Genomic DNA, 24,992 nt, shown 5'->3' on the forward strand with positions numbered 1-24,992 from the left:
CAATACCTCGAGTTTTATCATTAACTTCCCTTCTTCCAGATCCCAGTATCAATTCCAGAGATGAAGAGATTGTCAAACCTGTTCTCTCTTTCAGTAATACCACAGATGAGCTGTTGCAGTCGTGAGTCCTTATACCTGCCTACCAACCTCTGGTAACTTTTTAACCCCTTGTCTGTGGAATATTCATTTACCTGCCTTAAAAACATCCAGACATTGCACAGCACACTTTGAGGAACAGAAGCCAATGATTCACAAGAAAACAATCCCAACACCATATAATCATGTCCCCTGTTGTCTACTTTTGATTGAATAAGAAGGGAAAGAAAGATTAGTGTAATTATTTAGAAGTACTACCTAATTAGCACATTGAAATATCCTTACATCCAGGCCACTAGGAGGCAACAGTGAGCTGAACAACCTGTGACAGCTTCACTTGAGGGAGGAATGTGAGTCAAAGCCACCTGGCAATCTGACTTCTCATTTTTGTATAGTGAAGTGGAGGATGTCACAACAGATATTAGCAGTTTTAACTCATTATCGTTTAAATATATTAACTGCTAATTGCTGTTAAGTCTCAAGAGAAGGCTGAGATTTACCTCCCACGGTGCAAAGGCAGTGTGATCCAAACTGCAGGTTCAAGTCCTGGAGCTTCTTAAGACCATAAGACATAGGAACAGAATTAGGCCATTTTGCCCATTGAGTCTGCTCCAAGGCGAATGCAATGTTGGCATTTATTTCTAGAAGTATAGAGTATAAGAGCAGGGATGTGATGTTGAGGCTCTGTAAGGCACTCGTGAGACCACACTTGGAATACTGTGTGCAGTTTCGGGCTGCTTATTTTAGAAAGGATATACTGATATTGGAGAGGGTTCAGAGAAGATTCACGAGAATGAATCCAGGAATGAAAGGATTACCGTATGAGGAACGTCTGGCAGCTCTTGGGCTGTATTCCCTGGAACTCAGGAGGATGAGAGGATTTCATAGAAACATTCCGAATGTTAGAAGGCCTGAACAGATTAGATATGGCAAAGTTATTTCCCATGGTAGGGGAGTCTAGGACAAGAGGGCATGACTTCAGGATTGAAGGACGTCCATTTAGAACTGAGGTGCGGAGAAATTACTTTAATCAGAAGGTGGTAAATCTGGGATTTGTTGCCATGAGCGGCTGTGGAGGCCAAGTCATTGGATGTATTTAAGGCAGAAATAGATAGGTTCTTGATTAGCCAGGGCATCAAAGGGTATGGGGTGAAAGCAGGGGAGTGGGGATGACTGGAAGAATTGGATCAGCCCATGACTGAATGGCGGAGCAGACTCCATGGGCCGAATGGCCTACTTCTGCTCCTATATCTTATGGCCTTATTCCATCATGCTGATTTATTATCCCTCTCAACCCCATTCTTCTGCCTTCTCCCATTAACCTTTGACACCCTCACTAATCAAGAACCATCAACCTCTGCTTTAGATATACCCAATGACTTGCCCTCCACAACCATCTATGGCAATGAATTCCACAGATTCACCACCCTCTGGCTAAAGAAATTCCTCCTCCTCTCTGTACTAAAGAGATGTCCTTGTATTCTGATGCTGTGACCTCTGGTCCTGCACTATTGGAAACGTCTCCTCCATGTCCACTTTATCTAGGCCTTTCATTAAACATCATGTCCCAACCTTTTTTAAGCCATGGACCAATACTAGGAAGCAAGAGCTCCATGGACCCCAGGTTTGGAACCCCTGCATTAAGACATCAGACAATAAACTTGGAACTTCTGATCCAGACGAAAGAGTAATTGCACCCATCTGTTGCGTCACAAACACTGAGCACAACCACAGTACGTAATTGCTCACATAGTTGAGTAACAAGAGACCAATGTGTGTTAGCTCAATCCAACCTGCGATGACCTTAGGGTAACATTAGGCAGACTTACCAGTGAGTGCAGGGTATTCTCATAGCTTGGGGAAGCAGCTGCCTGCCCTCCAGGTCTGGGCCACTGAGCGGAACCTTAAGAGACATAACAATTAAAATAATGTTTTGTAGAGGAGTTATAGATCAAATACAGCATCCTTTGGCCCATCTTGACCACGCTGAGCATGGTGCCCACTGAAATAGTAGTCCCTTTTGCCCAGGTTCGACCCATGTTGAACTCTACTACCCCTTTTGGGTGTAACTGGATATGGTTTATACAAGGAAAAGTGCTTTGATCCAGTTATAGCTGCAGAAGCAGGCAACTTACACCAGCTGGAGAACCTCAGCAGGTCAAGTATCATCTATGGAAGAAAATGGACAGTTAACATACTGGGTCAAGACCCCTGCCTTACCTGCTAAGTTCCTGCATGTACCTACCACTATGTAAAAAAAAAACTACCTCTGACACCATCCACCCCCTTTATTTCCCTTCCATCACCTTAAAATTCTGGACCTCATATTATCTACTTCTGCCCTGGAAGAGGTGCCAATTATCATCTTGTATACCTCTATCAAGTCACCTCTCATCCTACTTCATTCCAAAGAAAAAAGCCTTAGCTCGCTCAACCTGTCCTCATAATTGCCTGCTCTCTAATCCAGGCAACATCCAGGTAAATCTCCTCTGCACCCTCTCTAAAACTTCCATATCCTTCCTATAATAAGACCAGAACTGAACGCAATACTCCAAGTGTGATCTAACCAGGGTTTTATAGAGCTGCAACATTACCTCTTGAACTCAATCCCCCAACAAGTGAAGGTCAACACACCTTAAGCCTTTTTAACCACAGTCAACAGATTTATGTTGGAAGCTATTCAGAGAAAAGTTCATGAAGCTGATACCTAGGGTTGGCCTAATACTTGTTATATGTTAGAAACTAACGAGAGATCTTATTGAATCATGAGGGGATTAACATGATACATGTTGAGAGGATGTTTCCTGTGATGAGGAATCTAGAACTGGGACATAATTTTCGAACAAAGGGATCCTCATTCAGGTTTGAGAAGAAGAGGAATTTCTATTTCCAGAATGCCAGGAGTCTGGAATTGTGTACCCTAAAGAGCTGCAGGGCTTTAGTCAAAACTGGTATCAATAGATATTTGCACAATGGTTGAAAAGACCTGGCAATTGTGCAGAAGATGCCAAACAGATAAGCTGTGTTCTTTAGTTCTGAATAGCCTTCGGAGGCAGAGCGAAGTGATGATGGCAGTAAACGGCGACTCCTTTACTTGCATCTTTGGAAACAGCTCTATTTCCATCTTTAATATCTTTATTTTTCCCTTTCAGGGTTCTTTTAAAGACCTTGACCTGAAGTTACATGCTGACTACGGTTCTTTGTGGAAATGGGACCCGCTCTCAGGATTTCATAACTGGCTGTTGTTCGGCACTCCAAGGGCTCAGCTTTGGAGGCCTAGGATCTCAGGGCTTGGGAGACGGGTGGATCGAAGGTTCGTGTCACGGCAGGAGACCTGTGTGTCGTTGGGGGAGTCAGAATATCTACAGTTGTGTGCCCGGAGACTCGAGATCTCCAGCCATGTGCTTATCCAGACTTCTCTTACATGTTGAAATTGAGCTTACATCCTCCACCTCTGCTGGCACCTTGTTTCACACTCGCGCCACATTCTGAGTGAAGTTCTCCTTCAGCTTCCCCTTAAATATTTGACCTTTCACCCTTAACCTATGATCTTCAGTTCTAGTCTCACCCAACTTCAGTGAAAAAAGCATGCAAGCACTTACCCTATCTTTACCCCTCATAACTTTGTATACCTCTATCAAAGCTCCTCTCATTCTCGTATGTTCCAGGGAATAAGGTCCTAACCTATTCAACCTTTCCCTATGACTCGGGCCCTCAATTCTCAGCAACATTCCCACTTTTCCAGCCCGAATTCCCATTGGCTCTTTAACTTCAACCCATGGGATTAGTGTCAGGAAGTGAAGAGGAGGCCTGACTCAGAGTCAGTGCACCAGAGGTGATTCAGCAGCAAATGATAACTTTAATAACAGACTACAAAAATAAAAAACCAGGGGCCAAGGGGCCACAAAAACAAGAAAGAGCAGATACTAAACACTACAGGCAACAAGATTGCTGAAGGTGGGGAGCAACTGGTCAATGCTGGCTGGTTCAATGAGTGAACAAGGACTGTGGATGAGAGCTAGGTTTAAATAGGCTGCAGGTCAACAGCATGACAATCTGCTGGAGGTACTCAGCAGGGCATGCAACATCTGTAGGGTGTGGGGAAGCAATTGTTGATGTCCTTTCCTCCATAGATGCTGCTCAACCCTCTGATTGGCCTCCTGAGCTCCTCCGGCAGCTTCTTGTTCCTTGAGGTACTTTGGATCTCAGTTACATATCTGCAGCAAAAGATGGTACCCTCAAACACCTTCTTAACCTGGCTTCTGCCTCCTTCCTTTCCAGTTCTGATGAAGGGTCTCGGTCCAAAACATTAACTGTTTATTCCCCTCAACAGATGCTACCTGACCTGCTGAGTTCATCCAGCACTTTGTGTGTGTTACTCCCAGCCATGCAGTTATTCCTCCTGAGGGGTATCAGGAATACTTGCCTAGTTCTTAATGTTTGAATCTCTAGGGTGGGGCTTAAATTCAGTTCTCAGATCTGATGGGAAGGGTGTAAATTACTTGAGTCACAGCTGGACTCCAGGCAAGCAGACAGCAACACAGTTATTGATGGAAATCTACATGTGGAATGACCGGTGTAGAGAATCACTTCACATAAAGAGCATTTCCACCATGATAAAGTAATACCAAATCTGATGGATGTTTATGTCATTCGGATGCCTAACTCATGTCTCCCCTTAACAAATCCTTTACTTCCAGTTGAAGGAAGGCTAACAAGAAATTCAACATGACATCTAAAAACTGGGAAGACATTGCACTCAATAGATACACCTGGAGGAAATCTGTTTAAGAGGGAGCTGTGCTACATGAGAGTGACTCCACTGTGTTACAGAGAACATGCAGCAGTTGTGATAGGAGGGACTGAAAGGAACATGCCCCCTTCCCATTGTTACCATCAGAAAGGAGGCACAGAACCCTGAGGGCACACACTTAACGACTCAGTAACAGCTTCTTCCCCTCTGCCGTCCAATTTCTAAATGCACATTGAACCCATGAACACTACCTCACTACTTTATTTCTGTTTTAGTTTGTGCTGCTTATTTTAACTGAACTATTTAATAGACATACGTATACTTACTGTAATTCAGTATTTTCTCTATAGTTATTTATTGTGTATTTCATGACATATGCCAATGATATTAAACCTGATTCTGATTCTGAACAACCAAAAGACCCGACCACTAACCACAACCATCACCTACCCTTGCCCGCACTGCACCAGAATATGTGGATCCCCAATTGGCCTCTACAGCGACCTGAGGACCCACCATTAGACAACCCGTTAGACATCACACTCGAGTGATACCGTAACTAGAATCTCTTCGGCATAGGGAGGACGTCAAATTTGGCACCTGACGGAGCCAGTGGGTGGGAGAACCTTTGCCATTAGAAACAAGCCATTGACAGATATTTCAAACAATGGCTCTAGAGGTTATTGCTGGTCATACCAGTAGTATGTGAGTTAAATCAGCATTCTGGCATCGTCCCACTTTGCAATTCTTAAAAACCAGGAAGAATATTTTTACAGTGATTCACTGTGGGTCAGAAAAGTTCAGCTCGAGCTTTTCATGGGCTTCCTCGCTACCCTGATTTATTTATTTAAAAGGTTTAAAAGGCCCCACCACAGCAAGCCTCGTCCAGCACAGTTAATCAAAGCGGTCGCACTGCCTTGAGGCAACAAAGGAAAGAGAAGAGGCCCCTCACTGGCATTCAACAAAGCAGGGTTTGAGAGAGTGCGGCAGCTGCTCTCTGCAATCCCTCCCTCGGGACCCCAACCAGGGGCACAGCAATTACAGACAATTCCCGTCCGGCAAATAACCTGTTTGTCAGAAAACTCCATTCAATCAGCGTCTAGAACATTCGCTTAATAGCAGGATTAATGGAAAAGCCCAGCGGAGCATTGGCACAGAGAGAATTCCAGCCCTATGACTCCATGAAACTTTACGCTGCACCTGCTCAAAATATCTACACCCTGACAGGTCTGTATTAATTTCTGCGCCATCTAATTTCCTGGGTTCATTCCCCTCCCCCTAATCTTGCTGACTTTAGCCTATGTACAATGGACGAAGAAAAGCAGTGCCTTTCCAGGTTAAAGCAAGACATTAATGCAACTAAAAGACTCCCAATATGTTCCAGACTGAATTAGTGATTAAAAATTGACACTGTTGACACATTAAGAGAGTTGTAAAACAGGTGACCCAGAAGTTTTATACATGGTTAGGTTAACGAGAGACAGAGGAGGAGAAACAGACACAAAGATTATAAAAAGAATTTCAAAGCTGAGAACCTAAGCAGTTAAAGACATGGATTCCAAAAATAGAAATCAGAGGCATGCAAGAGGCCGGAAACAAAGTACAGTGAACTCAGAGCATTGTGGAGCTCAGGGGGCATTGCAGAAATTTTTTAAAATGTGGGTGAAGCCCAGGATTAGTCAGGGTGTCAAAGGCAGGAGAATGAGGTTGAGAGGGAAAATAAATCAGCCATGTTGGAACGGCGGAGCAGGCTCTAATTCTGCCCCTATGTCTTATGATCTTACGGTTTGAAGATAAGAAGGAGAATTTTAAAATTGAGTCATTGGGATGTCTGCATAAGTCAGTGAGTACAGTTAAAAAGAGACGAGGTGTGAATGGGACCTCTTGCCCTATTCTCCTTGGATGCAAACATCCAATTTGATATCGGCCCAGAAGTTAAGAGCCCCAAGTCTCTCTGTTAACCAAGGGCGTACAACGTTGGGATTGAACTCAAAATCATCTGAAAAGACTTAGAGCTCACAGATAATGTTGTGCTACTACACTGTAAGTTATGGTCTATAGGCTTCAGGCAAACCCAGCATATCACTGCAGCTACAAAGAAGGCACACCAGCAGCTATATTTCATTTGGAGTTTGAGGAGTTTTGGTATGTCCCCAAAGACACTTCCACCTTCCAGAAATGTGTGTGAGGATCTCATTAGCAACCAACTGGCAACATCACCACCTGATATGGTGGGGGTGAGGGCTACTGCACAGGATGGAAGTAAGCTGCAGAGAGTTGTAAACTCAGTCAGCTCCATCATGGGCACTAGACTTGGTAGTGTCCAGTACATCTTCAAGGAGCGATGCCTTTAAAAGGTGGCATCCATCATTAAAAGCCCCTATCACCCAGGACATGCCCTCTTCTCATTGCTACCATCAGGGAGGAGCTACGGAAGCATGAAGACCCACACTCAGTGATTCAGGAACAGCTTCTTCCCCTCTGTCTTTTGATTTCTGAATGGACAACGAACCCATGAACACTACCTTACTACTTTTTTATTTCCAATACTTATTTATTTTAACTACATAATATATAAATTTACTACAATTCACATTTTTTCTCTATTATTATTCATTGCATTGTACTGCTGCCAGAAAGTTAACAAATTTCACAACATATGTCAGTGATATTAAACCTCATCTGATTCTGATTCTAACTCGTAAAGGCCTCAGATTGACCAAAAACTTGTAGTAAAACAGCCTCACGAACCAAAGATACTGAAATATGTAAGAGTACAGAACAGACTCCATGTTCAGCGTACAGCGAATCCCAAAATTTTGGAGCAGCATCAGCAAATATTCATAGCCTTTGAGATTACCTGTGGAGGAACTCCATGGCTGAGCACTGTCAGTCGGGGTTCCCCTTCCTCTCCAGTCCTGATAAAGAGTCTCAGCTTAAAACAACAACTGTTCATTCCCTTCCATAGATGCTGCCTGACCTGCTGAGTTCCTCCAACATTTTGTGTGTGTTCCGCTTAATATGCCCGATTGAGTCTGTGTTGAGAAGATGGTGGCGTGACGGCAGCGCGCGCAGCCTCTCCGGTGAATGATATCTGTAATCTGTCAAGTAGGGGACCGTGCACAATTCTGATTTGATGGAGACGGACGTGAGAGTGCAGAGGAGCATCTGGAGAAACTTCTGAAATGCCCACTTCCCTGCCGCTGCTACTGTGTGGTAACCGGAATCTCCGGAGCAGAAGGCCCCGAATCCTTGGCTTTGCTTGTTTCAGCAGCCGGGTCAAAGTCGAAGGCGCTCGGGAGGCTGTATCGGAGGGGCTGGTCGGAGGCTCAAAGTTTTCGGACGGATGGACTCAGTGTCGGCTGCGGTCGGCTGCTTCCAAGGCATCGGCAAGTTGACGGTGCCTGGAGGTTTATGGCAGGGAGTTTCTCCGTTTTGCCACCTGCTATTGGGGACTCAGGAGTCGATCGACTCGGGGACTTAGAGACTTTTTTTTACCATGCCCATGGTTTGTTCTTCATCAAGTTATGGTATTGCTTTGCACTGCTGTAACTATATGTTATAATTATGTGGTTCTGTCAGTGTTAGTCTTTGGTTTGTCCTGTTTTCTGTGATATCACTCCGGAGAAACATTGTATCATTTCTTAATGCATGTATGCATTTCTAAATGACAATAAAAGAGGACTGAGTGTTCTCATAATCTAATCTAATCTAATCAGTTTAACCTCACTAACTCTTCCACTGAGCGGGAAAGGCACCTTTAAAATAGCTTACTCCTCCAATCACCCTATACAGTACAGCAATGAGCCAAGTTACTGCTAGACACAAAAACCGACAGACTTGCGTCACCCAAGCACCAATAAAAATTACAATAAATAAATTTGGAATCTGGCGTGAGCCAAGTGTCTGGCTGTGGAAATCATTAAAGGGATACTTAGGAGTTAAACTATACCTTTGTGACCATTAACCAATAAAATCTCAGACTGGGGACCTGGGGGGAAATAACTGTCTCCTTTTACAACCTCAATCTGACCTCCATATATGTCGTCATATATGTAAAAGCAATTTCATTAGCTAGCTTGAAAGCAGACGTCTCAACATCAGTAAGACCAAAGAACTGATTGTGGACTTCAGAAAGGGTAAGAGGAGGGAACACACACCAGTCCTCATAGGGGAATCAGAAGTGGAAAGAGTGAGGAATTTCAAGTTCCTGGTTATCAATATCCCTGAACACCTAACCTGGACCCAACATATTATTGCAGCTATATTTCGTTAGGAGTTTGAGGAGATTTGGTATGTCACGAAAGATACTCGCAGAGAGTTGTAAAATTAGTCAGCTCCATCATGAGCACTAGCCTCGGTAGTGTTCAGGTCATCTTCAAGGAGCAGTTCTCAAAAAGCCGGCATCCATCATTAAGGAACCCCATCAGCCAGGACTTGTCCTCTTCTCATTGCTACCAGCAGACAGGAGGTACAGGAGCCTGAAGACCAACACTCAACAATTCAGGAATAGCTTCTCTGCCATCAGATTTATTAATGGACATTGAATCCATGGACACTACCTCACCAATTTTTTATTTGTATTTTTTTGTGCTACTTATTTAATTTAACCATTTTTCTCTATTATTATGTATTGCATTGTACCGTTCCTGTAAAGTTCACAAATTTCACGACATATGCCAATGATATTAAACCTGATTCTGATTCTCCAACAAACATACAGTGGCATGCAAAAGTTTGGGTGCCCCGGTCAAAATTTCTGTTACCAGGAACAGCTAAATGAGTAAAAGATAACCTGATTTACCAAAGTTAAAGATGACATATTTCTTTAATATTTTAAGCAAGATTACTTTATTTCCATCTTATACAGTTTCAAAATAACAAAAAAGGAAAAGTGCCCGAAGCAAAAATTTGGGCACCCTGCATGATCAGTACTTAGTAACACCCCCTTTGGCAAGTATCACAGCTTGTAAACACTTTCTGTAGCCAGCTAAGAGTCTTTCAATTCTTGTTTGGGGGATTTTCACCCATTCTTCCTTGCAAAAGGCTTCTAGTTCTGTGAGATTCTTGGGCCGTCTTGCATGTACTGCTCTTGAGGTCTATCCACAGATTTTCGATGATGTTTAGGTCGGGGGACTGTGAGAGCCATGGCAAAACCTTCAGCTTGTGCCTGTTGAGGTAGTCCATTGTGGATTTTGAGGTGTGTTTAGGATCATTATCCTGTTGTAGAAGCCATCCTCTTTTCATCTTCAGCATTTTTACAGACAGTGTGATGTTTGCTTCCAGAATTTGCCGGTATTTAATTGAATTCATTCTTCCCTCTACCAGTGAAATGTTCCCCATGCCACTGGCTGCAACACAAGTCCAAAGCATGATCGATCCACCCCCATGCTTAACAGTTGGAGAGATGTTCTTTTCATGAAATTCTGCACCCTTTTTTCTCCAAACATACCTTTACTCATTGTGGCCAAAAAGTTCTATTTTAACTTCATCAGTCCACAGGACTCGTTTCCAAAATGCATCAGGCTTGTTTAGATGTTCTTTTGCAAGCTTCTGATGCTGAATTTTGTGGTGAGGATGCGGGAAAGGTTTTCTTCCGATGACTCTTCCATGAAGGTCATATTTGTGCAGGTAAGGCTGCACAGTACTCCACCACTCCAGAGTCTGCTAAATCTTCCTGAAGGTCTTTTGCAGTCAAACGGGGGTTTTGATTTGCCTTTCTAGCAATCCTACAAGCAGTTCTCTCGGAAAGTTTTCTTGGTCTCCCAGACCTCAACTTGACCTCCACCATTCCTGTTAACTGCTATTTCATAATTACATTACAAACTGAGGAACGGCTACCTGAAAAGGCTTTGCTATCTTCTTATAGCCTTCTCCTGCTTTGTGGGCATCATTTATTTTAATTTTCAGAGTGCTAGGCAGCTGCTTAGAGGAGCCCATGGCTACTGATTGTGGGGACAAGTTTTGAGGAGTCAGGGTATTTATAAAGTTTTGAAATTTGCATCACCTGGCCTTTCCTAACGATGACTGTGAACAAACCATAGCCCTAACAAGCTAATTAAGGTCTGAGACCTTGGTAAAAGTTATCTGAGAGCTCAAATCTCTTGGGGTGCCCAAACTTTTGCATGGTGCTTCTTTCCTCTTTTTCACTCTAAAATTGTACAAAACAAAAATAATACACTAATCTTGCTTAAAATGTTGAAAAGAATGTTTCATCTTTAACTTTATGACTTTTGGAGATCAGTTCATCTTCTACTCACTTAACTATTCACAGTAACAGAAATTTTGACCAGGGGCGACCAAACTTTTGCATGCTGTGGCCATATATAAATAAACAACCAATCTTCCATTTGGTTGCACATCCATTCACAGCATTAGTCTATGCTTGGATTTATGCCCACATCCAGCAGTACAGGGCTCCATTAGAATGACAGTGGCACCAGTCTAGATTACATGATGTCTTTGAAATGGGACAGGAACAATTTCAGCAGCATGGTAGCATAGCAGTTACCGTAATGCTTTACAGCGCCTACTGTAATTTATTTATTCAGAGATACCGCACGATAACAGGCTCTTCCAGCCCACCCAGCCCAATTACATCAATGTGACCAATTAACCGGATAACCTGTACATTTTTGGACTGTGGGAGGAAACCGGGGCACCAGGAGGAAACCTACGCGGTCACGGGGAGAACGTGCAAACTCCTTACGGACAGCGGTGGGAATTGAACACCGGTCGCTGATGGTGTAATAGTGTTACGCCAGCTGCTAGGTTACTATGCCTCCCCTAAAGATCAGGGTTCAATTCCTGTCACTGTCCGTAAGGAATTTGTACATTCTCCCTGTGATCGTGTGTGCTTCCTCCTGTTGCATCGGTTTCCTCCTACATGCCAAAGACATTCGGGTTAGGGTGAGTTAGTTTAGAGCATGCTATGTTGGTGCTGGAATCATGGCAACACTTGCAGGCTGGTCCCATAAAGCTGATCTTCAATCTCAGAGGCCATGGCTATACCGACCAAGGGTTAAAGGGGTGCATTAAGATATTGGAAAAGGAACTTCATTTGAAATGTTACTCCTTCATAAATGGCAGGAGCTGTGCACCATCTTACAATGTACACCACCCATCCACTCCCTGCTGGGCACCTGCTACCTCATCGATGGAAGAGACTGTGGCGTCCACATGGACCAGTCACCTCAGATCTACGGAACTAGAGTGGGGCAATCAGGGCCCCATGTCTGTGAAACTACGAGTCCACTAGAGGCCAAAGAAGTCCTGGGGTCATAGGACTGCATATGTACATTGAGGAAGGGAAGGGGCTTGTTTTGCTAAGGTCACTTACTCGCTTGTTCCATTCTGTGTTGTTCTGCCGAGCATTGTGGGCATGCTATGTTGGAGACGGAATACGTGGCGACACTTGCAGGCTACCCTAGGCACACCCTCCCTAACGCACATATGCGTCCTCTTCTTTGCCTGGTTGGGGAGATTTCGGGATATGGGAGAAGTGGTTAAAAGAGTATGCAAAAATGTGGATTTTTGAGGTTGACCATGATCCAATTCCTCCTGGTAATTACACAAATGAACATCCAATGAGCAGAGTACCAGTCTGACTCTCAGAGTCAAATACCCCAGATGACCATACAATCTAGGTTCATGATGAACATGGAACAGTACAGATAATGGTGGACAGAATACATAGACAAGACATTGGGAGGATTGAGGATTGAAATCAGGTTAAGAAGTCTTCCCAAATTAAGTTTGGATTTTGCAGAGGAGAAAAAAAAAGTTCAAGTCATGAAGTCACAGGGAACAAATCCACAAAATTCCTTCCTTACCTGTTATAGATGGTGGGGAGCCCACAGGTGTAGATGGATTCGATGTGTAGCTGTTACTGGTGTGATCCGGTGAATAAATCTGTTTTAAAGAGGTAAGCGTATCAGAGTACAATTCCAGATTATAAACTTAAGTAGATGTTAGTCAATGTCTCTCTTTAACTAACGGTTTATCACATCTCTCAAAACATCCTGCAAAATGCTCCACAATGTAGTGATGATCATATAGATAAATATACTAGCCATTGAGCATAGCAAGATCCCATAAACACCATAGTTAATCCTGCCTGCGTCAGTGTTCATTGAAGAATCAGTGTTGGCCACAGCTCCCTGCTCTTGCTTAGATAGAACCATTCGCAAAACCATGCCAGCATGGCCTCATGTAATATCCAAGAGTAAAGCACTTTCTCTGTACCTACCGAAATTTTCACTTCAGGCTCTGAGCTTAGATCCTGAAGTAAGCTCGGAAAGAAAAAATATTCAAGGTACAAGGTCTTTACACCTTGTCCCCAGAGGAACAACGTTTTGTTTAGCTGTATAGATGTGTATGGTGGAAAGACAGTAAACTTGAACTTGAAGATCATTTCTTGTCATTCTTCAGTACTCAAGTGTTACTCTGGATCCAATGCAGCACAAAAAAAAACACAGTAAACTTAAAGAACACAATAAACAAAACAAAAACTATAAAAGTAATCCTGTAAAACATGAAGTATAAGTTCTATAGGAATTGCTTTTACACTTATTGAACTAACATAGAATGTAAAATATTTAGTTGATACCCTTGTATGGAGATTGAGAAATTAAGTTGCTGAGGTCAAGAATCTTACCTTAAAATTAAATGGAGAGAGATTTCAGGAAACACTTCTTGGCACAAAATAAGTTTGTAAATTGGTTGCTATTGTCCCATGTACCAAGATTCAGTGACAAAATTTGTCTTGCATGCCATCAATGTTTTCTCTAATTTTTTTTACAACTCTGCGAACCAACCGTATTGCTCTGAGCAGGAAATTTTAACATGGACTGAAAACTGAGTGGCATTTTAAATGCTTTTTTTTTGTAATATGCAGACTGCAAATATTTAGAATGAAATTTGATTTCATTTATTAATTGAAGGGAATAATGAAAATCTTTCATGTTTTATTCCAGCTGCGTGGCAACAAAGGCTATGTGCACAGGAGCATTTCAATTGTTAGGCAGCCATGCACCCGCACAGCTTAGAGAGAACAGTGCGTGCCATCCATACAGATCACTTCATCACATTAAGTATATCGAGGTAGTACAAGGGAAAAGCAATATAACCTTGCCATTACAAAGAAAGTGCAGACAATATAGTAGAAGACCACAACGAGGTTGTTATTGCACAAGAGGTGTCATTTTAAGGTGTATACAAGGTGTATGAAGGTGTGTATAAGGTGTAGTATAGTAGTTAGCGTAACACTCCTACAGCACCAGCAACCCAGGTACAATTCACACTGTTGACTGTAAGGAGTTTTTATGGTCTCCCTGTGACCTTGAGGGTTTTCTACAGGTGTTGTGGTTTGCTCCAAAGATGTACGGCTTAGCTTTAGTAGGTTGTGGATATGTTATGTTGGCGGCAGAAGCATGGCAAGACTTGCACTGCCCCCAGCGCATCCTCGAACTGTGCTGATCTTTGACACAAGCAACGCATTTCACTGTGTGTTTTGATGTTTCAATGCACGTGTGACAAATAAAGCTAATCTTTAACTTCAGTAGCCTTATCAGAGTGGATAGAAGCTGTCCTTGAGCTTGGTAGTACATGATATCAGTATTTTGTATCTTCTGCCCAATACGAGAGGGAAGAACAGAGAATACAGTGGCATGTGAAAGTTTGGGTACCCCTGGTCAAAATTTCTGCTACTGTGAATAGTTAAGTGAGTAGAAGTTGAACTAATCTCCAAAAGTCATAAAGTTAAAGGTGAAACATTCTTTTCAACATTTTAAGCAAGATTAGTGTATTATTTTTGTTTTGTACAATTTTGAGTGAAAAAAAGGAAAGGAACACCATGTAAAAGTTTGGGCACCCCAAGAGATTTGAGCTCTTAGATAACTTTTACCAAGGTCTCAAACCTTAATTAGCTTATTAGGGCTATGGCTTGTTCACAGTCATCGTTAAGAAAGGCCAGGTGATGCAAATTTCAAAGCTTTATAAATACCCTGACTCCTCAAACCCTGTCCCAACAATCAGTAGCCATGGGCTCCTCTAAGCAGCTGCCTAGCACTCTGAAAATTAAAATAAATGATGCCCAGGAGAAGGCTGTAAGAAGATAGCAAAGTGTTTTCAGGTAGCCGTTTCCTCAGTTCGTAATGTAATTAAGAAATGGCAGTTAAAAGGAACGGTGGAGGTCAAGTTGAGGTCTGGAAGACCAAGAAAACTTTCCGAGAGAATTGCTTGTAGGATTGCAAGAAAGGCAAATCAAAACCCCTGTTTGACTGCAAAAGACCCTCAGGAAGATTTAGCAGACCCTGGAGTGGTGGTGCACTGTTCTACTGTGCAGTGACACCTGCAGAAATATGACTTTTGTGGAACAGTCATCAGAAGAAAACCTTTCCTGCGTCCTCACCACAACATTCAGGGTCAGAAGTTTGCAAAGGAACATCTAAACAAGCCTGATGTATTTTGGAAACAAGTCCTGTGGACTGATGAAGTTAAAATAGAACTTTTTGGCCGCAATGAGGAAAGGTATGTTTGGAGAAAAAAGGGTGCAGAATTTCATGAAAAGAACCTCCCTCCAACTGTTAAGCACAGGGGTGGATCGATCATGCTTTGGGCTTGTGTTGCAGCCAGTGGCATGGGGAACATTTCACTGGTAGAGGGAAGAATGAATTCAATTAAATACCAGCAAATTCTGGAAGTAAACATCACACCATCTGTAAATAAAAGCTGAAGATGAAAAGAGGATGGCTTTTACAACAGGATAATGATCCTAAGCACACCTCAAAATCCACAATGGACTACCTCAAGAGGTGCAAGCTGAGGGTTTTGCCCTGGCCCTCACAGTCCCCCAACCTAAACGTCATCTGGACCTCAAAAGAGCAGTGCATGCAAGACAGCCGAAGAATCTTTATACTTCATTGTCGCCAAACAATTGGTACTAGAACGTACAATCATCACAGCGATATTTGATTCTGCGCTTCACACTCCCTGTATTACAAATATTAAATATTAAAAATATTAAAATAGTTAAAATTAGTAAATATTAAAATTTTATATTATAAATCATAAATAGAAAATAGAAAAATGGGAAGTAAGGTAGTGCAAAAAAAAAACCAAGAGGCAGGTCTGGATATTTGGAGGGTACGGCCAGATCCGGGTCAGGATCTGTTCAGCAGTCTATCACAGTTGGAAAGAAGCTGGCTACCGAAAGCGTTTACAAGCTGTGATACTTGCCAAAGGGGGTGTTACTAAATACTGACCATGCAGGGTGCCCAAACTCTTGCTTCGGGCCCTTTTCCTTTTTTGTTATTTTGAAACTGTAAAAGATGGAAATAAAAAAGTATTCTTGCTTAAAATATTAAAGAAATGTGTCATCTTTAACTTTATGCCTTTTGTAAATCAGGTATTCTTTTACTCGCTTAGCTATTCACAATAACAGAAATTTTGACCGGGGGTGCCCAAACTTTTGCATGCCACTGTATATGGAGTGGGGAAGGTCTTTGATTATGCGGGCTGCTTTACTGAGGCAGAGAGTATAAAGATTTTAAAGATTAAAGATTAGCTTTATTTGTCAAATGTACATCGAAATAGTGAAATACAGCATCTAAATAAGACTCCAATAAGAGGAGGCTGGTTCCCATGCGTGCTAAATTGTGTCAACAACTCAATGCATTTTCTTGCAGCCATAAGCATATCAGTTGCCATACCAAACTGTGATGCATTAGGATATGATTATTGTGCATCTATTAAAAACTGGTGAGTGTTAAGAAGGATATGCTGAATGAATTTATACTGGCAGTTTCTTAAGCTCTTTGCTGTGGCTCAGAATTCAATTGACAGTATTTTTGGGTCAGGGTATAAAGGGTTATGGAGCCGAGGAGAAGACCTCCAAGCTTGCCACAGGTCAGCCAGATTCTAAGTGAATGGCATCGTGGGCTGAACAATCTCCTACTATTCCCATGTTGTTTCTAACTGCACACCCTGAATACAATTCTCATTTCATTCCTGTTGTTTTAATTTCAGCAATAAATCTTGCATTTTGCTAGTCCATTAAGATATTCCAGAGGATCTCACAGCTGATGGGGTGCTTTTTGAAGTTCAGCCACCATTGGAAATATACCAATCAGCAGATAGCAAGAACCCACGAAAGAGTAACCACGTTATCTGTTTCTTGTGAAATTGGTTGAGGGCACCGGGGAGAGGATATCTGGTGGTCAGAGTTGACCATGGATGTTGTGTACCAGCTGCCTACGTGATACGCAAGCCGGGGCAGAACGATATGCAGGACAAGCTGTTGCCCACGCAGCAGGCTCTCCCTGTCCATGCAGCTGATGAACCCAAAGGAACGGCAGAGACCAATACAGTGATATCGCAGGAGTCACCAGTCAGCATTGAACTGGATTCTTCCTTAAGCTTTGCTCCCACAAAGCCTTCCCCATGAGTGGGTACAACCACAAGGCCGTGGAGGTTTGAGATCAGAGTTATTCTTCCCCTAGCTGAGCTGCCTACCATGGTTGACGAGCCCCATCTGCCTGAAGTGACTGGCTTTAAGGCACCAGTAGCCCAGCTTTGCCCCTTCTCCTGTCAGTAGAAATGTTTCCACTTAGCAGCTAAGCCACACGTGAAGTTCAGGAGCTGGACTTGGTTGTCAGAGTCTATTTGAGATGCACGCCATTGGGAGCAGTGGTAGGTGGTGGGGGCTGATCCCCACCATCTTCCCCTGCATATGGGGAGAACCTCTTCCAATTCATGTCACAGGATCTACTGAGTCCATCGGAGTAAGCAAGCAGAGCTAACGTCTCCCCTGGACAAGAGCACTTTGTGGTTCCGTGTTCTATCAAGAGATGATATGATGGAACATATGGATGAAAGCAGGTCTGTTCAGCTTCATTGCCAGTGTTTTATTTCTGCTTCTCGGCTTTCAAAGGGTTAAGGTGATGTCTAGAACCGGTTGTATGCACCGTCTAACCCCAGTCCATTAGGCGCCTCTGATTATACCCTGATCAGTGTCTCAGAAAATTGGGCCTGGCACATTTGGCGTCTATCATCACGCTGGAACCGAGCCATTACAGCCGAACCCAGTCGACCTGCTGAAATAGAATTAAGAGTGCTGGTTTTGCAGGAGGCGTGTGCATCGGAGTGAGAGGGGAGGGGTGTTTTGCTGAAGCTGCCTGAAATTCATATTTCATTGTGACAGATGCTGCCCTGCTCGCCCCCACCCCTCGGTGAGCCAACTATTGTCTGTTGCATCAAAGAGTAAATTAGACAGGGTCAAGCAGTTCCAGCTGCCTGGTTTCAAAGCAACTGCTTTTTGACTGAGCCCTGCAAGGAAACTTTTAAAGGCAGCGAAACAGTCTCTGTCCCTCCCCTGCCGGCTTCCCTTGGGATCCAGCCGCAAATGGACCAGCGTCGTTTGCGTCCCTGGTTCTCCGCCCGATCAGCACACCCTGTCCTGGCCAGGAGATTGCCGAAAGTTTAGTTTCAATTTGTCACATGTACATCAAAACATGCAGTGTATCAACAGCCAGCGCTGTCTGTGGGTGTGCTGGGGGCAGCCCGCAAGCGTCGACATGCTTCCGGCAACAAGACAGCACGCCCACAACTCACTAACCTAACCCACACATCTCTGGAATGTGGGAGGAAACTGGAGCACCCGGAGGAAACCCACATAGTCATGGGGAGAACGTACAAACTCCTTACAGACAGCGGCGGGAATTGAACCCCAGTGAGTGTACAGCTGAGGTTCGAGGGCCATGGGTTTAAGAGGGGTGAAATTTGAAGCAGCTCTTGAGGGGCAAGTTTTTCACCTGCACAGTTTCTCACAAAGAACTGCTAGAAAATGTAATGAGGCAGATACTTGTACACAGATTGTAACAATGCTGTGGGATTTGAGATTAGTGTAGGCAATTGGGTTTAGTGTACATGGGCACTACGGACAGCATCAGTTCCTCGGTTCTACATTCTAATGATTCTCTGAATCAGGCTGACTAACCTCCATACTGCAAGATCCCACTGACAGCAATGCAATAGGGGCCAGGACTCGTATTCCTGGGTGTTAACTGTAATGTTCGCCAAAGCTCAAACTTTCACAACTTCCTCATAGAATCACAGAAACATTCAGCACACGGTCCACGCTGACATTTTATCGTCCATCTATACAAATGTAATTTGCCCCTACTAGGACTGCCTTCCGGTCTATAAACGTAGTATTTATATTTGAATCATCACCTCTTTTGACAGTACATTCCAGACATCAACCACTGCATTTCTAAATCCCTAAAATCCTCTTTCAGCTTCTTAAACCTTATAACCTCTGAGTTTGGATACTGTCTCTCTCATGGATTAAAAAAAATTGACTATCTACCCTGATCCCCGTCAACTTCCTTCACTGTTGGGGAAACAAGCCAAATCGATGCAACCTCTCCCAGTCAGTGAAGTCCTCCAATCCAGACAACATCTCGGTGAATCTCCTCTACGCCTTCTCCATCACAGTGACATCCTTTGTGGAAACCAGAAATGCACATAATACTCCAAACATGGTCTAAGCTTAGTTTTGTAAAATTGCAATGTGACATCCCAACTCTTAGGTTTTCTGAAATAGTGCTTGCATTACATACAAAGTGCAGGGGGAGCTAATCAGGTCAGGTAGCATCTATGGATAGGAATAAACAGTTGACGTGGATGACCCCAACAGACTCATGGGTGAAGTGTCACCTCATCTTGTACGTTCTCTTGGAGGAGGCACCGAGGGGCTCTGTCATAGAATGAAGGGATCTCATAGAAGCCTGCCAAATATTGAAAGGCCTAGACAAAGTGGATGAGGAGAGGATGTTCCCTTTAGTGAGTGAGTCTAGGGCCAGGGGACACGGCAAAATGGTGGGATGTCATTTTAGAACAGAGGGAAAGAGTACACACAAAATGCTCGAGGAAGTTAGTAGGTCAGGCAGCATCTACAGAGGAAAATAAACAGTCATTCTTTCAGGCCGAGACCAAGAGGTGATGAGGAATTTATTTAGCCAGAGAACGCTGAATCTGTGGAATTCAAAGCCACAGGCATCGATCTTGATTAGTAAGAGTGATAAAGCTAATGGGGAGAAGGGAGGAGAATGGGGTTGAAATGGAAAATAAATCAGACGTGATCAAAGGACCTAATTCAGCTCCTATGGTCTTATGGTCTTATGAACTGCAAACATTTACAGTGCAGGAAGAGACCATTTTAAGAAGAGGCCATTCATCTCATTGAAACCAGGCTGTGAAGTTAATGCTCTCTTGGTCCTTAGCCACCCCATTTTCAAGAGGCAGTGCTTAAAAAAGCATTCAGGGACAGCTTCTTCTCCTCTGAATGGTTCATGAACCCATGAATACTACCTTGTTATTCCATGTTTTTGTAACTCATAGCAACTTAAATGTCTTTGCTCTGTTGTACTAGCCATGAAACAACAAATTCCACATCAGATAAGAGAGCAACAATAAACCTAATTCTGATTCTGAGGTGACAGCACAGCATTAAATTCTGCTCTATCATTCAAACGTGACAATCACCATCATCTCAGGCACAGCTTAAGATTTTAACCACAAGGGTGGCAGATTCAAGTTAATTGGTATATTCTTCGGCGGGGACTTTAAAAATATATTTTTGCCCGAACAGTGTATTGAGACCTTTATTGAAAAGAAAACAATCCCAGCTGAGGCAATCTTTCCTTAAACTGCACAGTGGTGGACAGGAAGGCTCTACAATGGGAAGTTGAGACTGCCCAATCACTGGCACCAGCCTAGCCCGCCATCAAGGACATAATATATACAGAAAGGTACCGGGAAAGGGCCAGTAACGGCATGAAGGAGCTCACCCACCCCGCTATGGACTGCCTGTCCCACTCTCATCAGGGATGAGGCTATGTAGCATCCACACCAGGTCTAGCAGACTCAAAAACAGTTACTTTCCCCGAGCAGTAAAGGTGATCAACACCTCCACCCACTAATCCACCCCTTCACCCTCCCCCCCCCATACCACTTCAGCATTTCCTTACCTACAGACACTGCTTTGCCTAGCATCATTTTATGGGCATACAATCAGTCTACATATATAAGCCATCTTATGTATTTAGATTGATTGTGCTTTTTTTTTTGTTATTATTGTGTTCTTTATCTTTTGTGCTGTATCGGATCCAGAGTAACCATTATAACTTTCTCCTGTACACTTGTGTACTAGAAATGACCAGAAATTTCCAGACATGGCAAAAATCCCTGTAAGTCTTTGCACCATCCCCCCACCAGTTGAAACCAAATTGCCTAGGAAAGGGTTAACACACGCTGGAGTCCTCTGGCTGTTCTGTTGAAAGCGTCTGCCTCTGTGGGACACCTAATGAGTGGTATTTATCCATTAGAGAGGGACGGCTGGTAGGAAATGAATGGAGTTCAGACCGTGGGGGGGCAGGGTAAGCTGCAGGGAGAGATTGCTGCTCCCCGTCCAGCAGCCACTCATTAGCATCCCCCCACCCCCCGTGCGTCCATTAGGAAGATTTTGTTATTTAAATCTTGGAAGTGAACGGGATGGGTCATCTGATGGGAAAGCTCCGATCTGGGACTTTATATCAAGGCACAAGTTTATTTTTTCTACGTTTATCTCTGGGATGTGGCAGTTTCTGCTAGGGCCAGTGAGATGTTGCACACCCCTAATTATCTGACTGCTGTTCTGACTTGTTAATGTGCAGTTGTATAGGAAGTATTTAAGCTCAAAGGTGGTGATATATTTCCGAGTCAGCCCTGGACTATGATTAGGAAGGGTTCCTGCAGGTGATGCTGTTTAAAGATTAGCTTTCTTTGTCACGTGTTATATACCAAAGCATACAGTGAGATGCGTTGTTCACATCAATGCCCAAGGATTGTGCTGGGGGCAGCCTGCAAGTGCCACCATGCTTCCGGCACCAACGTAGCACTCCCGCAATGCACCAACACAGCACTCCCGCAATGCACCAAAACAGCACTCCCGCGGTGCACCAAAACAGCACTCCCGCAGTGCACCAACACAGCACTCCCGCAATGCACTAACCTTAACTCATATGTCTTTGGAATGAGGAAGGAAGCTGGAGCACCCAATGGAAACCCATGTGGTGATCTGTATAAACTCCTTACAGACAGTGGCAGGAAATGCACCCTGATCTTACAGCTAATGCTTTAAAGCGTTACACTAAGCTATTGTGCCGCCCCCATCTTGCTATTCATTGTCATGGCTGAACATTTCTGCAGCTACCTTTCACATCCCTTTTTTAAGATATTTCAAAGCATTATGTGTTTTTGGTATATTCCTATACAAAACAGAAGGAAACCATTGATTTCACTGAGTCTACGGCAGCTTGCAGAACAAACACTTTGCTATAATCTGTGCAGTCTCCCTTCCAATTCTCCTACAACCTACAATCCACCTGCAGTTAGTTGAGTGGTGCTGCAGCAACAACCTTGCACTCAATGTCAGAAGACATAAGAACTGACTGTGGGCTTCAGAAAGGGTATGACAAGGGAACATGCACACCAGTACTCATAGAGGGATGAGGAATGGAAAGAGAGAGCAATTTCAGGTTCCTGGGTTTCAATATCTCTGAGGATCCAATATATTGATGCAGTTACAAAGAAGGCACAACAGTGGCTATATTCCCTTAGGAGTTTGAGGAGATTTGGAATGTCATCTAAAACACTTGCAAATTTCTACAGATGCTCTATGGAGAGCATTCTAACTGACTGCATCACCGCCTGGTATGGAGAGGGGTGGGCTACTGCACAGGATCGAAACAAGCTGCAAAGAGCTGTACACTCAGTCAGCTCCATCATGAGCACTCGCCTCCGTAGTATCCAGGACATCCTCTTCAAGGAGCGACGCCTCAAAAAGGCAGCGTCCATCATTAAGGACCCCCACCACTCAGGTCATGCTTTGTTCTCATTGCTACCTCAGGAAGGAGGTATAGAAGCTTGAAGACACACACTCAACAATTCAGGAACAGCTTCTTCCCCTCTGTCACCCAATTTCTGAATGGATATTCAACCCATGAACACTACCTCACTACTTTTTATTTCTATTTTTTCACTATTTACTTAAGTTAACTATTATTTATATATATTAAACCTGAATCTGATTCTGATTCACTGGGGCAATTTACTGAAAATGAGTAATCTACCAGCACGTGGAACCTAACACAGAACATAGAATGATATAGCATATATAGCCCTCCATTTTTCTTTCATCCATGTGACTATCTAAAAGTCTCTTAAATGTCTCTGATATATCTGCCTCTAGCACCAGTGGCACATTCCACGCAGCCACTGCCTTCAGTATAAAAAACCCCACCTCTGACATCCTTCCTATACTTTCCTACAATCACCTTAAAATTCTGCCCCCTTGTATTACCCTGGGGAAAGTTTGCTCTCCAATTTCAACCCAGCAAGCCCTCATGATGCTGAGATACATCCTAGAATGTGCTGGGACACATCATCAGTGATGTAACCTGGGGTCATCAGGTGTTTCAGGGCTTTCAACATTAGACACTCTCACCCAGGTGACCCAGCCAGGGTTGATTAGGCCCCAGCTTGTGTCCCAGCAGCACTTGGCCATGGGTCACGCTTCTTGATCCATACTCATCTCATAGTCATAATAACCAGGTAGTTCGCCTTCAAACATTCATTGAGGGAGGTGTTCGTCAAGCACCTCCACACCATCCACCACAAGTATAACTTCCCGGTGGCCAAACACCTTAATTCCAATTCCCATTCCTGTTCTGACGTGTCGATACGTGGCCTCTTCTTGTGCCAAGATGAAGCCAGGGTGGAGGAGCGACACCTTATATTCCAGCCGCCAACTTGATATTATGAATATTGATTTCCCCTTCCAGTGTCCAAATTTACCTCTCCCCCTTCCTGTTCCCCACTCTGACCTTTCACTTCTTCACACCTGCCTATTACTTCCTCCACTTCTCCTCCTATCAGATTCTTTCTTCACCAGCCCTTGACCTTTCCCACCCACCTGGCTTCACCTGTCACCTTCCACCCCCACACACGTTTTTATTCTAGTGTCTTCCTCCTTCCTTTCCAATCCTGAAGACGGGTTTCAGCCCGAAACGACGCAGGCACAGCCTGAGCTAGATTGGTCAGAATGCTACAGGTGGGGTGGGGTCTTCAATACTTTACAAGTAGCAGCATGGAGTCTTACCCACTTGAGAGAATGAACCAAGACACCATCTATTGACTCAAACAAAAAAACAACACCTCTGCATTCAGAAATATCAGCCTGGTTTTCTGTTCAAGGTCAGAGCCTTGTGGAATCAAACCTGCCTCCAGATTGTTGGGCATAAGATTGTAAACATAGAATATCAAGCATGAACATTGATCTCTCTAACTTCTGGTCATTCTTCCCTTCTCCTTCTCCCTTTATCCATCCCCCAATTTGGTGTCCCTCTCACCTCTTCTACTCTCCTGCCCATCACCTCCCTCCTCCTTCCCGTTTTTCCATGCTCCACTGGTCTCTCCTCTCAGATTTCTTCTTCTTCGGCCCTTTATCTCTTTCACCTATCACCTCCCAGCTTCTTACTCCCTCTCCCACCACCCCCTCACCTGGTCTCACCTATCACCTCTCAGCTTCTTACTCCCTCTCCCCCACCCACCCACCACCCCCCTCACCTGGTCTCACCTATCACCTCCCAACTTCTTACTCCCTCTCCCCCACCCACCCATCCCCCCCTCACCTGGTCTCACCTATCACCTGCCAGCTTGTACTCTTCCCTCTCCCCCACCTTCTTATTCTGGTTATTCTGTACCAATGAAATGACGACGCTTATGGGAAGTACATTATTACCTCCAAAGAGGTCTGGAATATACTAAGCATAAGAGATTCTGCAGATGCTCGTGACCTTGAGCCACGCATACAAAATGCTGGGGGAACTCAGCAAGTCAGGCAGCGTCTATGGAGAGGAATAAACAGCGGATGTTTCAGGCTCAGGATGAGAAAGGTAGGGGGTTGATGCCAGAATAAGAAGGTGGGGAGGCGGGGGGAAGAGCGAGGAATACAAACTGGCAGGTGATAGGTGAGACCAGGTGAAGGGAAAGGTGAGTCACTATGCGCTGGCTCGGAACAGAGACGCTGTTGCCCGCGGCT

At 43.9% G+C, this 24,992-nt stretch overlaps 1 protein-coding gene across 2 annotated transcripts in view; it reads right to left on the reverse strand.

Annotated features, from left to right (window-relative positions):
• The window catches only part of LOC140212485 (transcription factor 12-like), a 169,484-nt gene that overhangs the window by 41,365 nt on the left and 103,127 nt on the right, over positions 1–24,992 (reverse strand). For both annotated transcript variants that reach the window (XM_072283361.1, XM_072283352.1), the window contains exons 6-7: positions 12,682–12,760; positions 1,926–1,999 (exon numbers count right to left, since the gene is read on the reverse strand). In XM_072283361.1, the coding sequence (XP_072139462.1) occupies positions 1,926–1,999; positions 12,682–12,760 (153 nt within the window). The remainder of the gene's footprint in view (positions 1–1,925; positions 2,000–12,681; positions 12,761–24,992) is intronic.

This window comes from Mobula birostris, chromosome 2 (genome assembly GCF_030028105.1).
Source record: "Mobula birostris isolate sMobBir1 chromosome 2, sMobBir1.hap1, whole genome shotgun sequence".
Lineage (NCBI taxonomy): Eukaryota > Metazoa > Chordata > Chondrichthyes > Myliobatiformes > Myliobatidae > Mobula > Mobula birostris.